At 45.2% G+C, this 19,003-nt stretch overlaps 1 protein-coding gene across 15 annotated transcripts in view; it reads left to right on the forward strand.

Moving 5' to 3' along the window:
* The window catches only part of KIAA1217 (KIAA1217 ortholog), a 747,790-nt gene that overhangs the window by 443,997 nt on the left and 284,790 nt on the right, over positions 1–19,003 (forward strand). For 9 of the 15 annotated variants that reach the window (XM_053225397.1, XM_053225396.1, XM_027073642.2 and 6 more), the window contains one exon: positions 12,354–12,637. In XM_053225397.1, coding sequence (XP_053081372.1) covers positions 12,524–12,637 — 114 coding nt within the window. In that variant the 5' untranslated portion in view covers positions 12,354–12,523. Of the gene's footprint in view, positions 1–3,734; positions 4,243–12,353; positions 12,638–19,003 lie in introns of those variants that run through there. The other 6 variants (XM_027073640.2, XM_027073657.2, XM_027073659.2 and 3 more) reach the window with 5 other exon arrangements.

A 19,003-nucleotide genomic window follows, 5' to 3' on the forward strand; every position in this document is an offset into this window, starting at 1 on the left:
TCATACAGATTACGCTATTGTGAGATTTTTGTTCTTCAATGTGAAGTGGTTGGTGGGGCTTGTAAAACAGCTCAGATGACGGTTCACACCTTTAATTAATGCTTAAATTTCTCTGGTGAGGTCGATGTGGGGAAACTGAAACAGCCTTCTTTGGGCTCGTTTTGCATTTGGAAACCCGAAGAACACATGGGGCATATCTTGGGCTACACAGAGGGGACCATCTGTCCTGGTTTGCCAGGGACAGTCGTGGTTTCCGCGTCTTGTCCTGTTGCAATTATTTATAGTGTCCCCTTTCGCGGCCACAAGTGCTCTGGTTTATATTTAAGTGTAAGGTCACCCTAACCAGCTGACACACTGCTGGCAAGAGTAAGGTGGGAGAGCCCGCATTTCATTCACCAGATCGTCCATTTAAGCAAATGTTCTCCCAATTGTCACAAGTCTTTCATTTCTGAACTCCAGGCTGACACTCAGGGGTGTTCCCTTCAGAAAGGCAATGTGTAACACGTCAAAGGGGGCTTCGGTTGAAACATTTTTGGCTTATTTGTTTTTCACTTTATTTTGTTTAGTTTTCCTTTCAGTGACCAATGCCTTTGACAATTACATTTTATGGCTTCCACTAGCATTATTTCTTTCGTGTCCTCGTGTCAAATCATCGTAGGCGATCCTGTGCCGAATAGCATTTTTTTTATCTTTTATTTTTTATTTATTTATTTATTTATTATGAAATTTATTGTCACATTGGTTTCCATGTGCCGAATAGCATTTAAGCTAAAAAAAGAATTTGGGACCTATCAGTTTAATTCCACGAAGGCTGGATTCTAGCAATGATTTCTCTCTTGAAAAACTCACATAAAGGAAGAGTTGACATGCTTTCCACAGCTCTGTAATTAAATAGGCCTGCTAAGCAGTCACACGCAATAGTTTCTGACTGTTGTCACTAATGCCTGTCATGGCGGATGTCTGTTTAAGTTGTGTTTTCAAATCCAGTAGTGGCCCAGTTCTGCAACAGGATTGTTCTGCCTGCAAAATCACCATTTGCCCTTTTATCTCATCACTTGTCTTTCCTTTTAAATGACATTTTTTTGTGTGTTAGCTCATTTTGAGTCATGAATTGCCAACATATGGAGCCATTAAGCAAGAAATAGTCTTGCACCTTCCCTGGTTAACAGAAATGGAGTTGAAAATTCAGCCCCCTGGTATCATTATTGTAGCTCTCTATATGAGTGCAGGAAAATCACATTTCAAGTTCTTCCCGCTTTCCTTCTGCCTTTCACAGCACATTTCAAAGTACGGCAGTAGGCAGATTGGTTTGTAATAGCAATTTTTAAACCTAGAAATTAAATTAAACCTAAAAGCACGGCATGTTTCTAGTTCAAATAGGGTTTCTTCCAGAAAGAACATTTCCGCAGCTATAGCAATGACAATAATAGTATTTTTCATGAAGATCTGAGTTACTGAGCTTATGGAGATTGCAGAAAACGGTTAGTATTTTCTAGAGACCCCTCTCAGAGAAGCTGACAATTAGCAAAATAGTCCTAGTAAGGTCTGTGTGCTTTGAAGAGCGTTGTACAGAATAGTCAGTGCAAAGGCATTAATACAGAGCTTTCTCAAATTGTTTTCAGTTCTCGTTCTCAAGGAGAAGGAACAAAAGGCCAGTAACTAGTCTGGTAGAAGCTTTCCCCCATAGAATGGTCAGAAAGTTGAACTATTCAAGAGAATGTGATTTACTGTAAATATATGTCTAGATTTCCTGGTCCTTAATGATTCATGTTAATTATCTTCGCTCCTAATGCCTTTTTGTTTTGCGCATTCCACAAAGAGTTTTGCTTGGAGGAATATCTACACAGGCCGCAGTCTGCGTTGCCTGTGGGGGAGGGGAGGGTCCCAGCAGCTTGAACACGTGGTGGGCAGAGGGGGTTCCTTGGGCTGCCTGGAAACTAACCAGAGTTTAGAACTGGTGGGAGACCTGCCCTTATTTTGCCCAGTTGGGGATCAACAGGGCCTTGGAGGGCTGCTCTCCCACTTTCCAAACAGCCCCAGGAAAGCAAAATCTGCATGTAAAAATGGATTTTTTTCCCCCACCCGGGCCTGAACTGAGCTAGCCAGAAAGGCTTCCCAGCAGGCGGTGGGCTGTTGGTTGTTATGGGCTGCTATGGTAGGTATGCTGTTGTCTCCTTCACCCTGGGGGGGCTTGCCACTGTACTGTGTCAAGTGACAGGTAGGAGCTGTTAGGAACAGGCTCTTCGGGCACCGAAGCAAGTCAGGTGAGAGCCCAGGGACATCCTCTGGTGTGTCCCTCCCCACCACTCCAACCGTCCCTGGCATTGTTAATTTGAAGACAAATTCACAACAACTACCCAAGGATCAGGACAATCTGGAGCCGGGGGCCTGAACACAAATCCCTCCTTCCTGAACATTTTGTATCTGAGGAAATAGTAAGGTTAAAACAAGACTCCTCTGGCGTTTACTCGTTTGCCCACAGGGAACCAGTACAGAAACTGTGTAAGATTAGTTCCTCCTTAGAGCAAGATTACCAGGTAATTCTGCCGCAAAGTCGTGGAGACCTTGAGCCCTGTCGACTCAGTTGCCTGTATTCACGCTGCTAGGCATGGCTTTAACTTTCTAGAAGATTCCCCACATGTTGGATTTCAAGAAAAATCCTGTTAGGAGTTTCAGGGTCTTTCTTTTCTTCTTCCCTTCCTATGTGAGAGTTTGGCTCAATCTCTGGCATGTCCATTTTCCCTATATCCTTTGTCCCTACGGGCCTTCCGCATCTTTTTTGGCCTAGATGGCCAAAATATGTCTCCCACGCTGCCAAAACACACAGGTGACTCGAGGTCAGAATCCGGAGGATAGGCCAGCCATTGTTCTGCACAAATTCTTGATCTAAATTAATCTAAGACCTTGCCTGAATGGCCTGTTAAACTGCATGAAGGTATGGTCAGCAAGCTACCCATTGTCCTCTTTTCCCCTCAACTGATGAGGCCACTACAGATTAAAATATCACACTCTTCCTACTGGTGATTGTGTTACTTTTAGATGGCTGAAATGACAGAGCTAATGTTGCTTAGATTATTTTCCCATCTTTTTTTTGTGTGTGTGGACATTGTGCCTCCTATTTTCACTTTCTGGGAAATTTGCCAATTTTTCAAGGACTGGGTAAAGAACAAAATAAATATTTGTAGATAGCTTAAAAGGAGAATGAGTATGTTGGATGTAACTCTGCCCAACCAAAGAAAAGCAATTTTTTTTGCCTTTCAGATATTTTAAAGTAATTAACTTGAGAGATTCGGAAGGTTGACTTTACTAGTTTACTTTTCAAGATTTGTGAGCAAGGGGTGTGTGTGTGTGTGTGTGTGTGTGTGTGTGTGTGTGTGTGTGTTGGGGGAAAGGAGAGGCGTCAAAGCCTAAGCAAATGGGGGTACAAACTCTTTTTAAAGTTCAGTGCAAGTGATTGATACTGACTGTGCGAAAAGTAAACAACTTCTTTGTGTTAATCAGGTTCTAAGCAGTTATTGCCAGAAAGTGTTTACTTAACAACATTCAGCATAAAGGCTTGCTTTCTGTCTTTCTTTTTTATAAAGAGATTTCACTCAAATTTGGGATGTTCTGCAGTTGGCTGTGTATTAATATGTATAGCAGCCTACTTGGGAGGCTCCTGTGTCTGAGATTCAAGAACCCAGGGAACGGACTTCCAGTTCTCGCCGGCGATCCTATGTGAAATGTTTTCTTTCCCCGGCTGCGGGATCTCGGCAGCTCGCAGCGGGGCAAACCAGGCAGTCCGGGTCCTGGTCGGACAGCCCATCACCTGTTGGGGCCTCCCACGCGCGCCGCGCAGGGCTCGCCCCGGCCAGGGGCGGCGGGTGGCTCCGGGGCACAGGCTCTCCCCCCTCCCCCCTTCCTCCGGGACCAGTCGGGCTGGCGGACTGACGGACGGACCGACGCGGGGACGCAGGCACGGAGGGACGGGGGCGGCCCGACACTGGAATGCAGTTTTCTCCGGCGAGAGAGACTTTGCACCGGAGTGGAGAATAGTTTGGGGTGGGGTTTCGCACGGTCCCCTCCCTCCCCGCCCCAGCCCAGGGCCCCCTTCCAGGCGCTTTCTGGGAGCTTTCAGAACTGCGCTCTGAAGTTTAAAGAGCAGCAAGGAGCTTGTGCCGTAGGCAGGGACAATGGAAGAAAATGAAAGCCAGAAATGTGAGCCGTGCCTTCCTTACTCAGCAGACAGCAGGCAGAAGCAGGGTAAGTAACAGACTCATTCAAAGATGGAGTTACAGTTAAGCGTGTTCCTCGCCGCGGGCTGCTTTTTATAATCCCGAGACGGGGCGCATGGCAAAGAAAACGCGCTTTTCTTGGGGTGGTGCGTTTTCAAAACTGAGTGGAGAGCTGTGATTTCTTGGGTCTGACTTGATCTCTGGCAGGGTTTTCGTAAGCAGCAAAAGAAGTGGCTTGGGGATACCGCGTTTGTGGGACAGTAAGCATTCAGTATGTGTTGTATCTCTAGGCAATGACAAAATATATCGCTAAAAGCAGCTTTTAATACTCACTGCTCCAGCCGTGGGAGAAAGGAGCTGTTTCTGGGAGGCTATCTCTGGGAGGGCAGCATTTCCATTCATTGGTTGGGGGATCCCATGAGGCAAATGCACACTGGATGCAAGTTTTGCGGAATTTTAGAGTTAAATTACAGAGTTTAGGGATGTTTTATTTTACAGATCAGAGCAGTAGGGGAGCACTTGTACCTCTATGTGGATGATGGATGGGACTCTGTGAATCTCTCTATTCAAAAGTTGGGAGTTGTTAGAGAATTTTGGTAAATTTTCTCCAGGCAGTTTTCCTTTAATTGTGTCTGTAATAGACTTGTCTTTTCCGTAGGGAATTTCCAGAAGCTTATGTTGTTCCAAAGAAATTTCACAGCGAGGCTGGGTAGAGAAAGGACTTCTCTGCTTTCCAGTATCTGACGTCTGTGATGCCAGAGCCTATAGAGCCTATCATATGGTATCACATAGGCAGCGTGTTCATAAACCCGCACAATCCGAAACCATCCCCGCCCACCCTACCCCAGGTTCATCCAGAGGCCAGTTAGGAACTAAAAGAAGCCTTGCGGGTCTACAGTGCTCTGCGTGGGAGTAGGGATTATGCACAGGGGAAAAGGTGTGTGTGCTTTAAAAAGGCGAAAGGGAAGTAACAAATGACTCATCCACATTGAAAATGCAAAACTAAGCTAGGCAGAAGCACTGCAATTAAAACACCCCCCCTCCCCACCTTACCCCTGTCCTGTGAAATGCAGGAAACCTGAAGCTTAGAAAACCCTGGAGGATCCCCCAGTCCTACAGTCTTCGGTCTAGGTGTCTGTGTTTGTGTTTCTAAAACAGAGCACTCTCCGTGAGGGCGCCTGGTCAGTGGGGTCCAGTGGGAGATAAGGCTGCCATCCCTCCCCTCCCCCCTTATCTGGTAGGGCAGGATCCTACAGCAAGGCTTCCATCTGTTGAAATAAATGACCCAGAATCTACAGGGGCAATTAGAATGGGACCAATTTAAGAAATAACTTTCAAACAAACACAGCAATTCAAAGATGCTTCAGAGGCTGGGGATAGTCAGGCTGAGGGAATGTAATCACTTTATTCATTTACTCATTCATTCAGTGGGAGAAACAGTGAACAAAGTAGATGAAAAATACTTGCCCTCACTGAACTTCTGCTCTAAGAGCCATGTTTGGAGGGAAGGAGGTGGTAAAGAGAGACAATGAACAGATACATAAAATACACAGCGTGTTAGATGCCAGCGTTCCCAGGTTTAGTGAGTAAAAATACCCTGTATTTGAGTTAAATACCCAGTTAAATTTGAGTTTCAGATGAGCAACAGATAATTATTTTTGTATGAGTATATCCCGTGCACTATTTGGGACATACTTATGCTGAAATTATTCATTATTTACTTGAAATTTCATTTTAATTGGGCATTTTATATTTTATCTAGTAACTATTAAGTAGAAATAAGACTGTAGGCAGGGAAAGGGGACAGGAAGTACATGGGTTGCGGGTGAAACTGTAGATAGGGTTATCAGGGAGACCCTCACTGGTGTATATCTGAATAAACATCTGAAAGAGGTGAGGGAGGGAATAGCAGGAACATGTTCAAAGAACGGCAAGGACATGGGAGAAGGCTGGGAGAAAAGAGGGTAAGAGGTAATCCAAGCCAAATCACATAGGGCTGTGAGACTGTGGCAGAGATTTGATTATTTCAAAAGAGCTGGGGAGAGGCTAGCAGGTCTGACTTGTCTTATAAAAGAGGAATATTGGGTGCTATGCCGAGAATAACCCACATGGGGGGTAGGGGAAGGGCAGGGAGGCCATTTTGGAGGCTTCTGCGGTAAACCAGGGACGAGGTTGGACCAGCAGGTGGTAGAACAGGTGATGAGACACTTCCAGATGTATACTGAAAGTTAAGGCAAAACAATTTGCTGAGGGATTGGATGTGGGATATAAGAGAAAAGGAGAAGTCAGAGATGATTTCAGAAATGTTGGCCTGCCTAGCTGGAGGAATGGAGTTGCCATTTACTCAAAAGGGAAGGCATTTGAGTGGAGTTGAGGAGGAGAGGGTGTGTATAGTTTGGAAGTGGAGGGGAAAATAGGAAGTCCTTTGGATAGGTTAGGATCCAGAGGTTTATATCAGGCATCCAAGAGGAGATGCTGATTGCAGCGTGGATATTCTCCACTCGAATTGAGGAGGACGGGCGGGGGTCAATGTCAGATCTGCTAGGACTGGGTCTGTGTGCAGGAGGACAGGTCCCCAGTACACCCTGGGACACTTGAGTATTTAGAAGTCAGGGAGATTGGGAGGGGTGGCTGGAGAGATCGTAAGGGTGAGAAGCATTCAGATTGGATGTGTAGGGTCCCGTTGAGTTCTGGGTGAAGCGATGCGGCGAAGGAGGATGGCATCAGTTTCAGTTCTTTGGTCAGCACGAGGACCACACAGGGAAGCCAGGCCTCTGTTCACATCATGCATAATACACCGTGTCCATTTCTAGCCCGGCATTCTTGATGGTTGCACCCAATAAGAACGTGATATTCCAGGGCAGACCAGGTCTTCCTCATCTTTACATTTCCTGCACTAACAGAACACCAGGCACGTAGAAAACACTCAATAAATATTTCTTGAACCAAAGGCTAATTATTCCACCGCCAGGCTTGGCGTTTACCAATCTACTGTAGATAAGGATCCCCTGGGTGATCATGTAACTTATTGTCCAGACTGAGACACTTTGGAGAGTGAAAAGGAACCCTATGAATAATTCTGCGGGGACGGCAGTTGTAACCCACAACTGTTTTGGCAAATTGGGGCAGATGGTCGCCCCAAGAATGGCTCTAATCAGTGAGGTTTCCGTGGCTGAGTAGGCAGCTTACTAGGAAAACAACAGCGTGAAAGTATATTGCGAGGTGCCCTGTGTGCGCTCCGTAGTTATTGGCTAACCTGTAGTCTAAGACTATCACACTCCCTTTAAAGCCCATGGGCTCCTTGGAGCGATCCTGGGGGAGGTTCCTCGGGCCGCCTCTGTCTGCCCACAGTGGCCCTGAAATGTCTGCTTTTGCTCAGGCCCCTAAGCTCTTGAAACCCCTGGGCAGGTAAAGTGTTATCAGCCCGTCTGCTCGCCTCCGCCAACCCCTGATCCACCAGTGTTTCGAGATAGTATTTGCTCTGCTGGTAATCATTTTTTGCAATATGTAAATGTATCAAACCAACACATTGTACACCTTGAACTTGCAAAAAATGGCCCTGGCCACAGAGCGCAAGCTTGGGGAGTCCCAGATACTCAAGTCTTTGCACAGAACTCTAAAATTGCCCCATCAGTCTCTGCCCCTGACCTGTTTTATCCTAAAGAGCACTTATCACTACGTGACATTTATATGACGTATTGTTTGTCTGCTTCCCTCATTATAATGTGGATCCTCTGTAAGGGAAGGGGATTATGTCTCTCTCGATCACAACTTCACTGTATTTCCTAACTCCTTTCAATGTATGGAGTAGGCACTCAGTAAATATTTTCGAGAATGAATGGATCATCTAACCAACACCTGAGCCGAGAATGTTTTTCCGGGGAGAAGAAGGGCTGTTCCTATTCTGTCTATCCCAGAAATCTTATTTATCCCGTATTTAATTTTTAAGGGTTTTTAGGTGAATATATATAATGGTCTGATTTCGGCTGTAGTTTCTGTGCCAGTTCGTATATGGTGGTGATCTGTATGATATTAACAAGAGAACTGGGAAAGCAAGAAATCCCGTGGGCCCCCAACAGAATATGGGATGTGTATTAGTCAGATAAGCGAATTGCTGTAACAACCCTGTAATCTCTGGTTTAGCACAACCAACGTTAATGTTTTGAACACAGTGGAATGTGGATATTCCCGGCCAGGTGGATGTCCTGAGGGCCCACCTTCAGGCCGGCTCTGGGACCTAGGCCCCTTCTGTGTAGCCTGCCGCCATTCGCCAAGGCCTTGACGGCTTCCTCTGGAGCTTTGACTGGCAGCTAGCCCAAGATCAAAGAGAAGGAGCACGGAAGATCATTCAGCAAGGCTGGGGGCCAGGGCTGAAGGTGGCCCACATCACCTCTGGCCACCCACACTGCATTGACCGGAGGAATTAGGACCAGGCCCCAGCTAGATGAAGGTTGGAAAACGCAGCCTTTCTGTGTGTGCAGCAGGAGAACGTTATGGTTTGAAGTCGCACATGGACAAAATCCTGTCGCTGCCACAGAAGGCCCGGAGAGGTTGTACAGACAGACGAAACAGCAACCCCCCACGGTGTTCCTATGACACGAGAGGATCCTGGCACCATTGCAAAGCTCCATCTTGGAGATAGTGAACAGGAAGCCACTACAAAGAAGGGAGGGACTCCTTCTCAAAGAGGCTGTGGCCTACCGAATCTGAACTCGGGAATAAAATCTCAGGGAAGTCTTGTCGCTGGCTCGCAGGTGGAAGGCAGGCGTGGAATGTCTGAAGGATGCGAGGTCTCAAATCTCTTGCTGTGAAGTCAGCTGACTTGGCTGAGGCCACCTGAGCTGTGGCCTGGAGGCGAGCCTTCAGCTCCCGTGGGCTCCTGCCCGCAGGATAACCTGCTGCGTCTCAGCAGAGTCTCCCTCTCTGGCACTGTGGCACTGCCGCCCTCCTCATCCCTGCTTCTGCTCCCGGGAATGCTGGAGGGGCTGTTCTCTGCTCTCGATGCTCCTGTTCTGCTCTGTGCCCTGCTTGGAGTGAGCTAGGAAGAGCAGTTTCCCGGGGCCGTGCGGAGGCTGGGAGCGGCAGGAAGGGGAAACTGGAAGCCTTGCCTTCACGCTACAGCATCGTTGTTTGTTTGACACGGATTCCCAGAATAGCAAGTGGCTGGACACACCCAATGTTAGCACCAGAGTGCATTCCAGACAAGAAATAGAACTGGATTTCTGTGTGGATGGCTTTGCGGATAATGAAGAATGGGTGGGACTCAGATCTCTGACTCCACGGCTGTGGAATTGTGACTACCTGGCCTTTGCCCGGTCGCCTCTTGTTTTGCCCTGCTTAGTTTTTCTCCCCAGCTGAAGGGTCCCGGTGTCCCCAAATGACTGGAGTGGTAGAGTTGTCCGTTCTTCCTCAGGCCCGGGAATTGAGAGCCCCCAAGAACTGAGCCTCCCTGAGGAAAGGGCTCAGGTGACCGGGACACGTGTTCAAGTGGCTTTGTGCGGACAGTCGGGTTGGGGTGCTGTTGGTGCCTGTGAGCAGGTGCCTGGTGGTGGGACGGGAGACAGACCGGGCCGATAGCGGAGTGGGGTGAAGGGCAAGAAGGGGAGCCACGGGAAGGAGTGAGCTCCGCCCTCCATTGGGCGTCCGCCAAAGGACTGTGCCTTTGGCCGTGGGCACATTTGGGCATCAGTGCTTTTGCTGCCTTCCTCCAAGTCACATTCAACCTTGTTAAACAACTGGAGACATTTTAGAAGAATGCACAAAAAAGAAAACATGGGAAAGTAACCTAAGGCTGACGTGACCTTCCGGAGCAAAGTGTTAGAAAACGGCAGGGGTTTAGAGTCAGCAAGTTGGGGCTTCCCAAAGGTAAATGGTGACAGGAGATTGGCTGCAAAGACCACCACTCCTCCCCTCCCCAGCTCCTTTCCGAATTTATCTGAAGGAAGAAAGCGGAAAACTGTTTTCAGTCTCCAAGGGGCTACCGTTCTGGCTGTCTTGACCTCGTCTGGGGATCCTTAGATGAGACAAAATAGTTTTTGTGAGTCTGTGTGGCAGAGCAAGGCAGATGGAACTTTCTGCTGCTGTTGGTGGCTGAAGGTGCCCGAACGTGTATCCATATGGGTGTCTGTGTGTTTGCCCATGTGAAGAAGTCCCCTTCCCGGAGATTCAATCCTGCCAATTAATCTAGCTGCCCAGGATCATTTTTTAAAATATGTTAATGATGTCGAAAGTAATCGTTAAAAATACTGTGTAAAAGTGAATAGTGTTATATCAAGTATACAACAAGTTTTTGGCCAATGTGAAACTCATGTGCACACACACGCACTCCGAAAGCTAAAGCGAAACCAGATTGCACACGTATTTACCAACCTGACATATGGCATTTTTTGCAACTCGCTTTATTCAGTGGATCCTGTTACTTCTGTTTTATTAAAGAAGACACCACAAAAAAGGCAGCCGTCATGTGGGTCCATGTACTGAGAAGGGAGCCTAAATAAATGATACAGTTAATCTCTCAATGTCTTTTTAATCAATAGTTCGGTCTTCTTCCCCTTCTAAATTTACTGCTGAAACTAATGAAGAGTAGGAGAATTAACTAATTTGGCTATTTTTTCCTCCCTTTCCTCATTGGTGTCTGATGGAGATGCTATAATTAGCAATGTAATGAGAAGTGAAGGGTAAACAAGAAGAATTGTTCCCAGAACACCATTCTCCGGATGGAAAACCAGAATAGGAAAACCAGCCTGAGTTGAAAATGTTCACTATGCCTACCCAAAGGGCGTCAGACCTGGGGTTGTCTGCCGAGGCGTTTCTAGACAATGAGGGAAATGCACTGGGGGCATGGCCTTTAGATGAGCTGGTGTGTGTATAAACTGGATGCTCTGGGTATCACTGGCGTGAAGTTTCGTTTGTCTATCTGAGACTCAAGTCTAGAACTTTCAAATAGTGGATCTTTTTTTCTGCACAGAACTTTTAAAGGTAAATAATTAGCAAATGAGCTTTTACCGGAAACTTCTTTAAAAACTCATTGAGACTGGGTTTTAAAGGATTTAGAGCTAGAAGACGCTGCACATCTAATACTGGTCCGGCCATCCTCATTTTATGAAGGAAGATGGTGAGGTTTAGAGATCATATTGTATGGTCGGGGTGTGCGGTTAAAGGTAGGACGCCTGAGAGCCCAGGGTTCACGGGTCAGGAGTACCTTATCCTGCCTGCATCTGTGTGATGTGTAAGTACCGCTCCTGCTGAAGAGGATCTGAAGTGCTTTTGAATGTTCATAACTCTCCCTTTTCTAGTTTTGTTTTTTAGGAAGCAATTCTCTTTCAGTCAGCTAGGAGATGCAGACCTGACACCCTTCTTGCCAACCATTGAGCATGAGCAGAGATTCCCTATCCACTGTCGTCGCCTGCCTCCTTTGCTCCCTTCTAGGTGGAAATCAACTTGGCCTGGAAAGGCCATGTCCGAGACAAGGTCAAGGCCAAGGGTCTAGGTCAAGGCCATCAAAATGTACCATATCTCTTCCCTTTTCACTGTGTGTTTTAAAGTCCACTTCAGGCCAAATGTGTCCAAGCCTTTATATTCTCTCCATTCTTACCTAATAGTAATATCGACCTAATAAAATTCTAATGCTTGCTTGGTTTATGCTAATGGAGGGGGGCTGGAGTTTTCAGGGGGCTCATGTGTCTGTGATTATAATGCCTATTTTTGGTCTTGGGGATGAAATAAGTGTCTCCGAAACCACCGTCAGATTATGAAACTATAAAAGTCCTGTTACCAGCATGAGGTTGCAATTAAAACAAAAGAAATAATCAGAATCACTGGAACTAACTTTTCTATAATTACAGTTGAAGGTAAGGGGTAACCCAGTTGCCCGCAAACTTGTCTGACCAAGTGTTCTCCTTCTGAATAATCTCAGGGAAAGAGTCGGAAACGACCACCTTTTTCTCTACAACTTTTTGTGTTAGTGCAATTTTTCTCATTTCCTTTGTTGATTTGGTTCCGTCTTGCCTAAAAAACAAATAACCTGCTAGGTTATGGTTACATATTAACAGCAGCCAGAAACCCTCTTAGTGTTCTGTAAATGACATTTCTAGTAAAATCTTCCATTGCAAACTGTATTTTTTTTTTTTTGTCTTTCAGAACAAGGAAAAAGCAATCTACAAGTCACGTCATTAGAAGATGCAGAATGTCGCAGAACCAAGGAACGCCTTTCTAATGGGAACAGTCGCGTTTCAGTTTCCAAGTCTTCCCGCAATATCCCAAGGAGACACACTCTAGGTGGACCCCGCAGTTCCAGAGAAATACTGGGAATGCAAACATCTGAAATGGACAGGAAGAGAGAAGCTTTCCTGGAACATCTGAAGCAGAAGTACCCCCATCATGCCACTGCGATCATGGGCCACCAAGAGAGGCTGAGAGACCAGGTACGACCATGTTGCCATTCGAAATGAGCAGAGCTCGTTCTGCAATGAACGTGAGGGAAAGCAAAGTGGCAGGTCAAAGGGGACAAAACGGATGAGTGGATCGTGCCCACCTTTGGGTTGTTCCAGATCTCTTTGTGGGTTTGCGAGACGGAGGCAGCTTACGGGAAAGGTTTGACCTGAAGCCTCAGTTGTCTTTATCAGCGTGTCAGAGAGGGGAGACCCAGAGAGGAGGCAGTCCCCCCCAAATGTGTCCCGATGTTCAACCACAAATACATCTAAACTGCAGGCGGTGAGGGGGTCTTACTTTACTGAGCCAAGCCTAGGATCCATTACTGTGCAACCAGATAGCACTTGAGTGCTTAGCACAGTGAATGAATGAATGAATGAATGAATGAATATATACATACATATGTACGTACATACATACTTACATACATACGTATAGACAGACAGACATAAATACATTTTCAGGGTAAAGGAGAGCACAGAGGGATAGATTGTGGTGAACCCCTTTTCCTTAGCAAGCTGACATTAGGGTTTTGTTTCTATTCTCTGGTTTTTTTTCCTTTTAATCACAGATGTTTACCTTTCACATTCTTGGCTTTCTGCTGTCATCAGCTACCTGTTTTCTCAGGTTATCTTGACAGCTACACAGACAGCACCCATTTATGCCTTGGGATGTTGTTGTTTCTTGGCTGTATGCAATGACTTTCTTGACAGACCACAAAGTTTTGGGGGGGGTCCCCCAAAGGCCCCACAGGCATGTGATCGGATTGACCTTTGAGGATGCAGAACATAGTAAAGGAAGCAGGGCCACCGCGACACACGCGATCGGGGAAGAGGACAGGCCGTTACTGATTTCCACACTCCAGAGAGAGAGACCCATTTAGCGTGTTAAGTCGGCGGTCCTGCCAGTTAACCGGTTACCGAAGTGATGTCTGACTAACTCAGCTTTCGATCTTCCGTGGAAACGGAAATTGGCATTCGCCTGAACAATTTGAACCTGTACTTCATCCTCACTCTCGATTTGTCGGTTTATTTATTTAAAAAAAATTTTTTGGGGGCGCCTGGGTGGCTCAGTCGGTTAAGCGTCCGACTTCGGCTCAGGTCGCGATCTCCCTGTCCGGGAGTTCGAGCCCCGCGTCGGGCTCTGTGTTGACTGCTCAGAGCCTGGAGCCTGTTTCCGATTCTGGGTCTCCCTCTCTCTCTGACCCCCCGCCGTTCATGCTCTGTCTCTCTCTGTCTCAAAAATAAATAAATGTTAAAAAAAATTAAAAAAAAAAATAAATTTTTTTAACGTTTATTTATTTTTGAGACAGAGACAGAGTGTGAACAGGGGAGGGGCAGAGAGAGAGGGAGACACAAAATCCAAAGCAGGCTCCAGGCTCCAGCCCCAAGCTGTCAGCACAGAGCCCGACGCGGGGCTCGAACCCACGAACTGCGAGATCATGACCCAAGCTGAAGTTGGAGGCTTAACCGACTGAGCCACCCAGGCGCCCCATCGATTTGTCGGTTTAAATTCAAACCTGTTTTCTCTGAAATCTTTATTAAAGTGCCTAAAAATATGAAATGAGTGTATAGGCTGTATGTTTGCTTTTTGCTCATGTTGCCAAAAGGTGGCAGACCCAGAAGAGGAGAGAACAGGAGGCCTGGTTGATGTAGATAAATTCTTTAGTAGTTAAGAAAAGGATGACTCCTTTCATTTCAAGCATATATAGAAAGTACCCCCTATTTATTTATTTACTTATTTGCTTACTTATTTTAAAATTTGTTTATTTATTATGATAGAGACAATGAGTAGGGAAGGGGCAGAGAGAGAGGGAGAGAGAGAATCCCAAGCAGGCTGTGCTCTTCTCAGCACAAATCCCGATGCAGGGTTCCATCCCATGAACCATGGGACCATGACCCGAGCTGAAATCAACAGTTGGTTGCTTAACTGACTGAGCCACCCAGGTGCCCCTTTACTTACTTATTTAAAATTTATTTCCTACAGTTTTCTTGAGGTATAATTGACATGTAAAAGATTTCCCTATTTTTTAGTCGATAGTAGGGTCACTCTCCATATACGTAACATGTCGCGTGTTTGTGAGGCACCGTACTTTATCCAAAGTGGTTCAGATCGAGGACACTCAAACTCAGAATAGTTACAGTCACACAATTTGCTAAGGGAAAGTTGGAATTTGAATCTGGTTAAGTCTGAGCTCAGAACCCTTGTTTATTTCACTGTTCTTTAAGTTGATCATTGCCTATAGAGCATGTAGTGTGGTGAAGAAAAAAAACAACAAATTCCTTCTACCTGTCTAGGTTTTTGACTAACTAATAATTAAATTGATATAAGACAGATTAACAGAAGAAAAACAAACAAAAGCTTAATGATATGTATGCTTCCTGTGTATACATGGGAGAGACCCAGGAACTCTGAGTAACTCCCTAAAATGGCCAAAGCCATCACCTTAAATATCATGTTCAGCTAAAGACAAAAGAAGATGTTGGGAGTAGGGAGTCAATTATGGGAAGTTACCAAGAAAAGCATAATAAACAAGGTAAAGTTGTTATGGCCTAAAATAATTTGGATACTGGTCCTGGCTCAGAGAAAGAGCTATTACCAGAGATTACTTTTTCTCTGGAATACTTATCGGTATGGCAGGGCGAACATCTAATTATGCATCATCTCTCCTTGTTGTCCTGTGAATCACCCTCCTCCCCTTTGAAACCCTAAGCCCCTATCCCATTCCCTAGGTCAGGATAGCATATAAGCCTCAACTGACCCAACATGTCCTTGGGTCTCATATTCTTATGGGGCTCCCATACATACATAATTAAATTTGTTTTTCTTCGTTAATCTCTTTTATGTCAATATACCGGTCAAAAAACCTAAAAGGGTAGAGGAAATTTTTTTTCCTCTCCACCAGTCTGTACATGAAGTGTAAGGGATAGGGTGAGGTTGTGTGTGTGTGTGTGCGTGTGTGCGTGTGTGTGTGTGTGTGTGTGTGTGTGTGTGTGAGAGAGAGAGAGAGAGACCACGGGGCTAGCGGTCACCGGTGAAGGAGGTTAGGAAATTGATTATGTGTTGAATGAGGAAGGTGGAATGTATTTTTTTAAGTTAGAAATGTATTCATTTTGCTGAGAAATTAGTATTTCAAAATGGTATATTTTCCATGCTAAAAATATTTCAATTGTTATCATTACTGTTATTATTTATCATCTCATAACTATTGCTACTGCTATGATGATAGTAACTGGCTAAAACTCTCACATGGGGAGCCTAAATATAACCTGAAGGGTGCATGGTATCAGATGACAGGGAATAATGACTGTGGCTTAGTGGCCCCAACCTCTCATCTCCTATCCCATACGTGTCTGCCACAGGTGTAGTCTGGCCGTGGCTGGTCAGCTGTCCCTTTATTGGGTAACTCAGGCTGAATTCTTGTGTATTCCAAGCTGACCATCCAGAGAGGGATAGAGTCTGATGCATGGATGTGTGTATATATTTTTTCATTCCATTGTAGTGTCGCCAATGAACCCTAATCAGAGATAAGCTCAGGTAATGGTTTAGGAAATTCCTATGGACAGTACTTCATCCTCTGGCTTTTCTATTCTTTTTCTCCTGCTGCGTGGTTCCTCTTTCCTGTCTTCTTCTCCACGATGCCCTTTGTTCCTCCCTGACCTTCTTAAAGTGGATTATTCCAGGCTTCCTTTGCAGGAAGATCAGATGACCAGCCATAAGGAGGAATTCAAATAAACAAGTCTGACCACTTATCTCATATTGAGCTTCTCAGTACCACATATCCTTCTGGTGGCTGTTTGCCTGTCTGCCTCCCAGAGAAGCGGCCTTCATGAACACAGTGACACTGGGGGGAGTTTGAGAGGAAGATAGTAACTGCGGCAGCCAGCATCTTACCTGAAGTATCTGGATACCAAGGGCATCTAGGTTCCAGTTCCTTGGTATTAAACATAAGGAGAACTAGAGCATACCTTACATTTCAGAATCTGAGTCCAGACGCTGGAAGGTTTATGGTTGAAAACTTGAATTTGGGCCTTTGAAAATAAGTCAGTCAAGAATTTTCTTCAGCCTAAATTATTGAACAGAGGTCTCCTGATGGGAGAACAGCCATGTTTAGTAGCCACCTCCTTCCTACCTGTCTTCAAAGATAGCCGATGACCATTAATGTTGCATAGTGTTTATCTGCGTAGTAGTAGTAAAGGTTACTTGTGTGGGCCAGTCAGGGGGTGAAGCTACATCGCCTGGCAGCTAAGGGTGTGGTTCTGGGACAAGGCAGGGCTGGGTCGGAATCCAGCCTCCTCCATGTGCTAATTGCAGGATTGGAGCTAATGACTTCATCCTTCTCTGTCTCAGTTCCCCCATTTGTCAAAGGACAATAATCTCAGTATCTCAGAGTACTGAAAAACAGCCTCAGAAAGCAATGGATCTTCCTCCTGTTTCAATGGCAGCTCGTGGCATTGCAATCTTCTGGTCTATGGTATCCAAAAGAAGAGCCTCAGTGGTTCTTATTTTCAGATTAGTATTTAAAGGCAGTTTTCTTTTCTGCCCACACATATTTGAGTACCCGAAGATTATTTTTTCCATCGTCAGAGCGTAATTTTATTATAATTCCGAAAGTTATTTCGATTTTTCCTTCATCAAAAGCTTAAAATTTGGATTTCTTTCACTTATTCATCCCATATGTATTTATTTGGCACCTGCTATGGTAAAGGTGCTGTGATGAGGCGTGGTCCCTGCCATCAAGTCAATAAAAGAAATACGGCGTGCGTGCACAGATACCGATCCTTCATGATCCAGGCCAAATGTCGCACCTTCTGAGTTGGTCATAACGTCTTGCAGTACCTATATTGTAGTATCTAATCATGCCTTTATTGTACTTCTCTTTGTGTTTCTTTCTCCCACGTAGAATATTTTGGAGGACAAGAACCTTGTCTTAAATACCTTTGTAAAGTCACCATTTAAGGGAGTATGGATCGTAACTTAAGCATGATCAGTTTTTGTTGAATGAATGAATGAGTGTGCAGATTGTTGGTGGCAAACCTCCCTCTGTCAACTCTGCTTCCGCTTTCTACACCTGTGTATGCAGGTATTGTTTGCTACCAATAATTTGTATGATCTGCACGTCACCTTCCACAGGGGAAGCTTTTTGAATGCAAAGCAGGGTTAATAGAGGGGAGGAGACAGTTAATACCCGATCACAACTCATCTAATCACAGAAAGCCTGTGATTTAAAGGGCTTCGCTATGTGACCCACAGACATTGAATGCCACACACTGAAAAGTGAGTGGGGCGCCTCGGTGGCTTAATTGGTTAAGTATCCGACTTTAGCTCAGGTCGTGATCTCACGGTTCGTAGGTTCAAGCTCTGCATCTGGCTCTGTGCTGACAGCTTGGAGCCTGGAGCCTGGAGCCTGCTTCGGATCCTGTGTCTCCCTCTCTCTTTGCTCCAACCCCTGCTCATGCTAAATAAACATTTAGGGTTTCATCAGCACATCGCACATCCATACACAGAACTTTATACTTATCTGTACAATGGCATTAATCACATTTAAATGTAATATAAATATATTAACATATATTTACACCTTTATGTAGTGGCATCTTTGACTTTTTTTTTATAAACTTAATTATATTATGGCAGAATGTCAATCACACTGGATTATTCCTCATGCAGTAGATCTCAGGGTATCATTGTATACCTTGGGAAATTGATGTCGTCCCTACGTCATATGTGAAAACTCCAAATTAATCAGATGGTTTATTTTCCTTTTTTTTTTTTAAGACTTTAAGTAATTCTTTTTTTTAATTTTTTTATTAAAGTTTATTTATTTTTGAGAGAGAGACAGAGTGCGAGTGGGGGAGGGACAGAGAGAGAGGGAGACACCGAATATGAAGCAGGCTACAGGCTCTGAGCTGTCAGCACAGAGCCCGACGGGGGGCTCGAACTCACAAACTGAAATCTGAGATCATGAAATCTCGAACTCACGAGCCATGAGATCATGACCTGAGCCGACGTTGGACGCTCAACTGACTGAGCCACCCAGGTGCCCCTAAGATTTTAAGTAATTCTACCCCCAACCTGGGGCTTGAACTCACAACCCCAAGATCAAGAATCACATGGTCTATGGACTAAGCCAGTCAGTGCCCCAATCAGATTTTTTTTTCCCTATCACATTTGTTCTTTTCCTATCATGTTTGTTCTAATCCTAATCAATCCATATATGTGAAGTGTTAGAATTTCTCAAATATGCATCTACATTCATGAATATGTGTGTCAGTGAAGCCTGGTAAGTGATCTAATTGGAACTAAAGGCACATTAAGACCATAGACCATCGTTAGTGGAAGCCTTGGGCCCTCGCGAA

The sequence above is a fragment of the Acinonyx jubatus genome, chromosome B4, assembly GCF_027475565.1.
Source record: "Acinonyx jubatus isolate Ajub_Pintada_27869175 chromosome B4, VMU_Ajub_asm_v1.0, whole genome shotgun sequence".
Lineage (NCBI taxonomy): Eukaryota > Metazoa > Chordata > Mammalia > Carnivora > Felidae > Acinonyx > Acinonyx jubatus.